General features: G+C 38.9%; 1 protein-coding gene across 1 annotated transcript in view; it reads left to right on the plus strand.

Annotated features, from left to right (window-relative positions):
* The window catches only part of CTSS (cathepsin S), a 9,243-nt gene extending 3,630 nt beyond the window's left edge, over nucleotides 1–5,613 (plus strand). The window contains exons 3-7 of the mRNA XM_024762909.1: nucleotides 627–749; nucleotides 1,587–1,736; nucleotides 3,271–3,498; nucleotides 4,328–4,493; nucleotides 5,378–5,613. Coding sequence (XP_024618677.1) covers nucleotides 627–749; nucleotides 1,587–1,736; nucleotides 3,271–3,498; nucleotides 4,328–4,493; nucleotides 5,378–5,598 — 888 coding nt within the window. The 3' untranslated portion in view covers nucleotides 5,599–5,613. The remainder of the gene's footprint in view (nucleotides 1–626; nucleotides 750–1,586; nucleotides 1,737–3,270; nucleotides 3,499–4,327; nucleotides 4,494–5,377) is intronic.
* The last annotated feature ends 3,536 nt before the right edge of the window (nucleotides 5,614–9,149 follow it).

Genomic DNA, 9,149 nt, shown 5'->3' on the forward strand with positions numbered 1-9,149 from the left:
AAAAAAAAAAAAAAAAGAGCTAGAAATTTATAATCAGCTAAACTATTTTTCAAGAGTGAGGGTAAAAGAGAAAAAATATATATATATTTTTATTTTTTGCGGTATGCAGGCCTCTCACTGTTGTGGCGTCTCCCGTTGCGGAGCAACAGGCTCCGGATGCGCAGGCTCAGCAGCCATGGCTCACGGGCCCAGCCGCTCCGCGGCATGTGGGATCTTCCCGGACCGGGGCGCGAACCCGTGTCTCCTGCATCGGCAGGCGGACTCTCAACTACTGTGCCACCAGGGAAGCCCGAGAAAATATTTTTTAAAAACCTATAATCATTAAGTGAGTTTACCACTTACAAAGGATATACTTCAACAAACTGCAACTTCTAAAAACAACTTTTTAGCAAATTGAGGAAGTTCATTGTGTATATCTAAAATGATATTAATCACCATCAGAGCAATTAAGGGGAAGAGTTAAGATTACTGTGCAGTTTTACCAGTTATATTGGATATATTCATTTATTTGTATGCTCCCAAAGAGATCCACACTTAATAGAATGCTTCATAATATGTTTATTTTCATTATTGAACACATATTTGAAGGATTCAGTATAACTATGTTCTTTTTCCTTATATTTTAGAATGAGGAAGTAGCACGGCGTCTCATCTGGGAAAAGAATCTAAAAACTGTGATGCTTCACAATCTAGAGCATTCAATGGGAATGCATTCATATGATCTAGGCATGAACCACCTGGCAGACATGGTAGGTAAATTATAAATAATCCTATTTTCATCTCTGGGTAAACAGGATTTCTGTCTCCCCAAAGGCAATTTGAAGGCAAACAACAAAGGAGTGTTTTCTGTATGTGTATAAAATTAGAAAACAGAATTTAAGGACATAAGAATTTGTACAGATTGCTTCTTTGGTCCTACTGTGATCACTTTCCTTAACAAATCTCTTCTTTAAAGGAGAATTTTTAACTCGCAGACCACTGTTACTTTTATTTTTAGTAATTCTAGAAAGCATTGCCTAAAGGCTACTCAAAATATTTTAGAATAAGTTAACATAGTTATGTAAGTCTAAATTTATAATTTAATATGGCCCACTTGCTTTCTTAATGGGGGAGTGTGGGTATTTAATATCACAAATCATCTCCCATTAGTTATTAGATTCTGTTCTACCCTACAAAACTTTTTCACTGTGGCCAAAATTAAGAATCGTAGTACCCCTTGGAAAGGAACACCCTAAGTAGATTAAATGCAGGAATCTCTTTTATAATTCTTTCTCACAAGGAAAACCAGTTTAGTCCACTTTTTAGACAAACTTTTATAAAATTCTGCCTTGCTTTGAACCAAAAATCTGCTTCTCTGTAACCTAGTTTTTATTATTTTCTTCTTCTCCTTCCCCATGCCTAACTGTGATGCTAATGGCAAAGTGTAAGACTAAAGAGACCCAGATAATTCACCTACCAGATAGTTACCTATATTAGTCACAGCTACCACTTGTTTCTCTCAGTTGTTAAATATATTCACAGTTACAATTATCAGGATATTGAAAAGAAGGGTATAAGTGAAAGGAGCTATGTATATATCTTTGTAGACCAGTGAAGAAGTGATATCTTTGATGAGTTCCCTGAGAGTTCCCAGCCAATGGCAGAGAAATGTCACTTACAAGTCAAACCCTAATCAGAAATTGCCTGATTCTCTGGACTGGAGAGAGAAGGGGTGTGTTACTGAAGTGAAATACCAGGTGAGTATTGTCATCCCAGGCCTCTGTACCCAGATAGAGATCTCTCTTCCTTAAATACTGAGTCTAGCTACATAATCTGGCAGTGAATCTCATAGTCCCTTAGGTTCCTTTCTAAGTATGTTTGCTATTCTTGTCTTCCCAACTACATTGTGAGCTCCTGAAGGGCCAGGACCACATATGATACTTTTTGTATTCCCCACAGTGCTGAGAACATCAAAGGTTAGAGCCATCAATATTAGACTAAGCAAAAAACTGTGAATTAAGCAAGTAGGTCTTTAAGACAGACCTTTAGCGTTCATGCTATCCATCAACTGCACTGGACCCTCCACCAAGCCGATTACTTGAGAAATAGTATCATGTGTGTGAGAGAATTTCAATCAGGAAGTTTATTCCTCCAACTCACTTATGAATTTCAGGGTTGAAGGAGAGGAAAAACTAGAGCTAAGGGTGGCCTGTAAATTGTAGTGGTCAAGTTAATTCATGACTAGGCTTATGTTGTTAGAATAAGAAATATGGACTTTATAAATTTGTTCCTATGTTTTTGTATTTCCTTTAATTTGCTTGTAAAAAAAAAAAAAGAAAGAAAGCTACAAAATCCTAAATTAGTTAGGGATATCTAAGGATAAAACACATGTATCACCTTAGAGGTCAGGATAAGGGAAAAGAATCAGTGTCCTGAGCAGCTGCCCCAGCTTGTGACCAAAGAAGAATAGAAAAATTAAGAAGTGAATGATACTGCTAATCTCTTATTCTTTTCCACCTAGATATTTTCCTTTCAACTAGTTTTGGGTTTCTTACTGGAGCTTCCCTAAAACAAAAGTATAAGAAGACCCAATAAACTACATATCTAAGTGTTAACTATAAATAATTTAATGAGATCCTTTCTCTGGGTGCTTGCATTTTAGGGGGTGATTTTGCTTTGACCAAAGGCAAATTGAATTTGCTTCCTTCCACTAGAGAGCAGAGTGGGATGAGATGGAGAGAGAGAGAACAATTATGATGTGGCTTAGAACACTCCGCACCTTTTTAAACTAAAGCAACTTTGTGTTTTTCTGTTTGTTTATGCTTCCCTGTAAAATAGCTTATGACCAAAAAAAATTCTATAGCTAAAAATGTCTGAAAAATGCTAACCTTATGTTTCAGGCATTATTTGGCAGGAGGAAGAGTATTTTAGGTCAAGGGAATCATCCCAGTTCCTCTCAAAAATCACTTTACTATTGGCATTTATCTCCCTTACTATGGGGTGAAAATAGCTGGGATTTGGTACATGCTCAGTAAGTACTGTTTCTTAATATATTTGAATATGGCAATCATGCTCTGAGCTCAGCCATTCGTAAATATTTATTAAGGTTAGACCTTGCCCAGAGAACAATCAAGTATTTGGTCTTCATTGCCATGGCCTAAGGGAAGAGGAAACAGGAGCTCTTCCTGGATCTGCTGAAAGTGCTGACATGTTGGGAGTTGCCCAGTTTGTGTTATGGAAGTCATCCTTACTGACTCTGTGATTGCCCTTGTGACTTTGTCTCTGTTTTAGGGCTCTTGTGGTGCTTGTTGGGCTTTCAGTGCTGTGGGAGCCCTGGAAGCACAAGTGAAGCTGAAAACAGGAAAGCTGGTGTCCCTGAGTGCACAGAACCTGGTGGATTGCTCAACTGAAAAATATGGGAATAAAGGCTGCAACGGTGGCTTCATGACAGAGGCTTTCCAATATATCATTGATAACAACGGCATCGATTCAGAAGCTTCCTATCCCTACAAAGCCATGGTGTGCCACAAGCAAACTTGTGTGTGCCGCCCCTTGACCTCATGCTATCCCTCCAACTCACTGTACTAAACTTATCACCAAGCCAATTGCTTGAGAAGCAGTGCTGCTTGGTGTGTGTGTGTGTGTGTGTATGTGAGAGAGAGAGAGAGAATGAACCTCCATCAAGAATTCTTAAATTCTCAAGAGTTCTCTTTCTTATGCAGCAGCCTACTTAATTTATCAGTGGCACAATGATTTTTAAACAAGCAAGCAGAGTTCATGATTAAAAATAGATTTTCAGGTACTTCCATGGTCCAGTGGTTGAGAATCCGCCTGCCGATGCAGGGGACACGGGTTCGTGCCCCAGTCCGGGAAGATCCCACATGCCGCGGAGCGGCTAGGCCCGTGAGCCATGGCCGCTGAGCCTGCGCGTCCGGAGCCTGTGCTCCGCAATGGGAGAGGCCACAACAGCGAGAGGCCCGCGTACCACCCCCCCCAAAAAAAAAAAGATCTTAAAGCTCTAGTCTCAAGTCTTGATGTAGTATGCCCCTAACAATCCACCTTAGAGTCTGAGAGACATTACCCTGGCAAATTTGCACATATGAAGATGTATACAATTTAAAGCAATAGAACGGTTCTGTATTTCCTCTTTTATTGGTGAAACATAGAACTATTAGGGTTTTTCTATTAAGATTTTATGTTTCTTTCTTTAAAAGGAAGAAGGAGCCTTAGACACTTGAAAAGACTAAATGAGGAAAGAAAGCATATTTGAAATCCAGACTTAGGATACTGTCGATTTATAAAGGAAGTTGAAGTATACTTCTTTATCTGATTTATCCTTTTTCCACAGGATGAAAAGTGCCAGTATGATGCAAAAAATCGAGCTGCGACGTGTTCAAGGTATATTGAACTTCCCTTCGGCAGTGAAGATGCCTTAAAAGAAGCTGTGGCCAACAAAGGACCTGTGTCTGTTGCTGTAGATGCACGCCATTCTTCTTTCTTCCTCTACAGAAGTGGTAAAAATCCAGACGTGTTATCCTCATGCTTTATACTGCCCTTGCACCATAAGAAAGAGTATTCGTCTTCCCCATCACTATGCCTCTGGATGCTTAGATTAGGTTAAATGGAATCCGCCACCTCATATCATTTCATATACATATTTTTATACCCAGTTCTAATTAGTAAAGTAACAGTTGGCAAAATTTACTAAGAGTACAGGCCAGGTACTATGCTAAATTCTTTCTGTGCATTATCTCATTTAATCCTTACAATAGCCCTATTTTACAGATGAAAAAATTAAGTCTTAGGTTAACGTGCCTAAAGTCATACAGTCTGCAAGCCGTCAGTTGGAATTAGAAACCATGCTGCCTGACTCCAGAGCCTGAGCTCCTAGCTGCTGTAGCCGCTGTGGAGTGTAGGTACAACACAGTAGTGTACAAGGGGGGTGCCCACTAAGGGTAGAGCATTGTATTAGACAAACTAGAAGGTTATCATCTTTTTTTTTTTTTTAAACCTCACCTTAAAGATCATTTAATTTAGTAAAGGATGACAATATATAGAACAAACAATTTAGGAATATATACATAGAAATACAACAATATAAGTTAAAAAATAATTAGGAAAAGGTGGCAGTTCATCAAAGAAGATTTCTGAGGGAGCTGTGATTAGACTGATGCCAAACTTGGCTAAACAAACAAACAGACAAACAAAGCAACAACAACAAAAAAAACCCTGACAAATACAGCATTGATGGCAAAGAATCATGTACTCTAAATAGTTTAAATGTGAGCGTGTATGTTCCTGACGTATACCCAAAACAGTCTAATAAAATAGCATTTTCAAATGTCCTTCATTGCCACACATCACTTACTCTTGTTCTCTACCCATATTTTATTCTCAGGTGTCTACTATGACCCCTTGTGTACTCAGACTGTGAATCATGGTGTACTGGTGATTGGATATGGTAACCTTAACGGGAGAGACTACTGGCTTGTGAAAAACAGGTACTCACACTTTAATGTATATTTAAGTAAAATCAGGAATTTGAGGGAACCTCAACCAATGCTTTCTTGTGATTATGATGATGATCATCATGATATTGAAAATGGTGAATATTTATAGCTTCTTATAAAGTGACATTTTAAATTACTCAGAATTCTTCACTTCCTATTCTGCAGTCAGCTCTTGGTTTTCATGATTTATCTTCTACAGTACTTCTCTGATCATTCCTTGTTGGTCTCCTTTATGAATACCCATTCCTCTGCTTAGCCCCCAGTTGTTGGTCTTTCCTCCAGGGCTCCATCCTCTGCCCATTACTCTTCTTATTCTACATCTTTCTTGGATACAATCATTCCATTCTTATGATTTCAGCTATAACTATAGGCTGATGGATTTCAAATCTCTAGCTCTAGCTCTGACCTCTGCCCTGAACTTCAGACTTATTTATCTGGACACATGCACTTCCACGTATCTTAGTTTCTCCAAACTCAGCATGTCCAGGGAACCCAGTGCCCTCCCTACCATTTCGTTCCTTCTCAGAACTTCCCATCTCACTAAAAGGCAACACCACACAACATAGTTACCCAATTAGATACTATGGATTTGTCTTAGATCCTCCAGATCCAATCAAACAACAAGTCAAACTAATTTTACCTCATATCTGTCCTTGATTCTGCCCCCTCTCCATTTCTTCTATTATTGCTCTAGTTGAGACATCTCTTGCCTGGACTCTCCCTGTAGCTATCTAACTGGTCTCCTTTACTCTTTCTTTTTCTTTTTAATTAAAAAAATATTTAATTATTTTACACAGTTTTTAAAGGTTACTTTCCATTTACAGTTATTACAAAATATTGGCTATATTCCCTGGCTTGTACAATACACCCTTGAGCCTATCTTACGCCCAATACTTAGTACTGCCCACTCCCCCACCCTGCCACTGGTAACCACTACTTTGTTCTCTATATCTATGAGTCTGCTTCTTTTATGTTATACTCACTAGTTTATTGTATTTTTTAGATTCTACATATAAGCAATATCATACAGTATTTATTTTTCTGTCTGCCTTATTTCATTTAGCATAATGTCCTCCAAGTCCATCCATGTTGCCGCAAATGGCATAATTTTCATTCTTTTTTATGGCTGAGTGGTATTCCGTTATATATATACCACATCTTCTTTATCCATTCATCTGTTGATGGACACTTAAGTTGTTTCCATATCTTGGCTGTTATAAATAATGCTGCTATGAACATTCGGGTGCATGTATCTTTTTGAATTAGTGTTTTTGGGTTTTTTTTGGATATATACCCAGGTCTCCTTTACTCTTTGTTTGTTTGTTTTTTACGGTACGTGGGCCTCTCACTGTTGTAGCCTCTCCCGTTGCGGAGCACAGGCTCCAGACGCGCAGGCTCAGCGGCCCTGGTTCACGGGCCCAGCTGCTCCGTGGCATGTGGGATCTTCCCAGACCGGGGCACAAACCCGTGTCCCCTGCATCGGCAGGCGGTCTCTCAACCACTGCGCCACCAGGGAAGCCCTCCTTTACTCTTAAATCTGTCTTTTATACTGCTTCCAATCTGGTTTGTCTAAAATATAAGTCTGGGCTTATACCTCTTGTACTTAGTACCATTCATTGTGAGATGAATGTTCCCTAGTAGAAAAAATGAGTCGCCTATGTCTGGTCCCTACCTGTCTTGCCAGCCTCAATTCCTGGCACTTGGCTCACATTTTTCATTCTAGTTATATTGAAACATACACAGTTATAGTTCCCATACATATCATTTTACCTTTAATATCTTCATATCTTGGCTATTCTGGCCCCTCTGCCTGAAACATCTTTTCTCCTCACTTGGTTTATTCCTCCTTTCCCTTCAAAACCAGCTCAGGCATTATCTATACCAGAAAGTTTTCCCTAAATTCTTGGGCTAGGCAAAATGTCTTTTTTTCTATGCTCCTAAAATATCCTATGCATACTGGAATATTTTACACATTATATTTAAATTGTATGTTCACCTAACTGTCACTCCAATATTCTGTATGTGCCTTTGGGGCAGAGATTATGTCTTGTCTTTGAATCCTCAGCACAGTATGTGGGCACCTAACAGTCCCTCAATACATGAATTAGCTGACATCCATAAAACCCACAAACAAAAGTAATGTAGCTTTCAGAGGGAAAAAAAGAGGAAATATGAAGAGTTGAGACTTAAACGTGTCTCCTTGTATTAGTTTCCAAGTTTCTCCTTGTATTAGTTTTCCAGGGCTCCCATAATAAAATATCACAAACTGAGTGGCTTAAACAACAGAAATTTATTGTCTCACAGTTCTAGAGGCTAGAAGTCAGAAGGGCTGTGACTTTCCTCTAGCTTCTGAAGTTTTGCTGGCAATCTTTGGCTTTCCTTGGCTTGTAGAAGCATCACCTGATCTCTGCCTTCATTTCCACATGACATTCTCCCTGGTGCATGTGTATTTCTGTCCAATGTTCTCTTTTTATAAGACTGGTCATATTGGATTAGGGCCCACCCTAATGACCTGTTCTTGGCTAATTATATCTGCAATGCTTCTATTTCCAAATAAGGTCACATTCTGAAGTACTGGGGGTTAGGTTTCCAACATATTAATTTGGGAGGGACACAATTCAACCCATAACCCCCCTCAAATCTTTACTGGAAGTACCTAGTCTACAAATCATAAATAAACAAACAAAAAGGTACTTTCCTATCTTTTTCATGTTGTGGCCCACAAAGATGATAATATTTGCATGGCCCATTGGGAAAGTAGTTGAGGTGATTAATATCTTGGTTCATTTATAACCCATTCACAGTACTGATCAGCTTGGGTCTAGACCGGTGATAACTTTTTAAAATGGAGCAATACTTTCACTTATATATATATCTTGTTTACTCCCTACAGTAGGTATTGTAAATCCTCTTCTCTATTGAAGTTTCTTCTTGAAGATTATATATCTTTTAGGGTTTTAATTCAAAACCTCTTCTTAGCACTTACTAATTTAACAAGCATTTTCTAGGCATCTACAATGTGACAGACATTACCTAGGCCTTGGAAATACAAAAATTAATGAGAAATCATCCTATCCTGTAAGGGCTCACAGTCCACTTGGGAATTAGATATCTTTAAGCAATAGAATACAACACATCATGGTATAATATGTCTAAATGGCTATGGGGCCATAGAGGAGATGCCTAACTGCCTAAAGCTCCAGAGAGAAGGCACTACTTGCACCAAGTTTTCAGATGAATGGAACTGCTCATGTGTTGAAGGAGGGAAGTAAGTTGCCCAATGACCCAAAAAGGATATGCAATAGCACAGAAATGTGAGAGACTTCTCTGCTTTATAAACTCTCTACTGCATTTAGTTCTATGACATCTATGACATATCACTTTCCTGGCTTGTTTTGCTATATCAGCTTTGGCCTCATTTCTTAGGTTATTTTCTTCCACCTGTCCCTCACACTCTAGCTCTAGCCATGCCAAAGCAAACTCCTCTGATCCTTGAGCTTCATCTATCACCATTATGTGCATTATACCCAGTTCACAATTTCTAAAAATTACCTTTCTACTAAGCAACCGACTTCTATGTCCAACTTCCAACTTTAGCTCTTCTTTAAAAATCAAAATTCCCCACCCACCTGCCCTACTTCCACTTACAACACACACACA

Source organism: Neophocaena asiaeorientalis, unplaced genomic scaffold (assembly GCF_003031525.2).
Source record: "Neophocaena asiaeorientalis asiaeorientalis breed wild unplaced genomic scaffold, Neophocaena_asiaeorientalis_V1.1 scaffold167, whole genome shotgun sequence".
Taxonomy (NCBI): domain Eukaryota; kingdom Metazoa; phylum Chordata; class Mammalia; order Artiodactyla; family Phocoenidae; genus Neophocaena; species Neophocaena asiaeorientalis.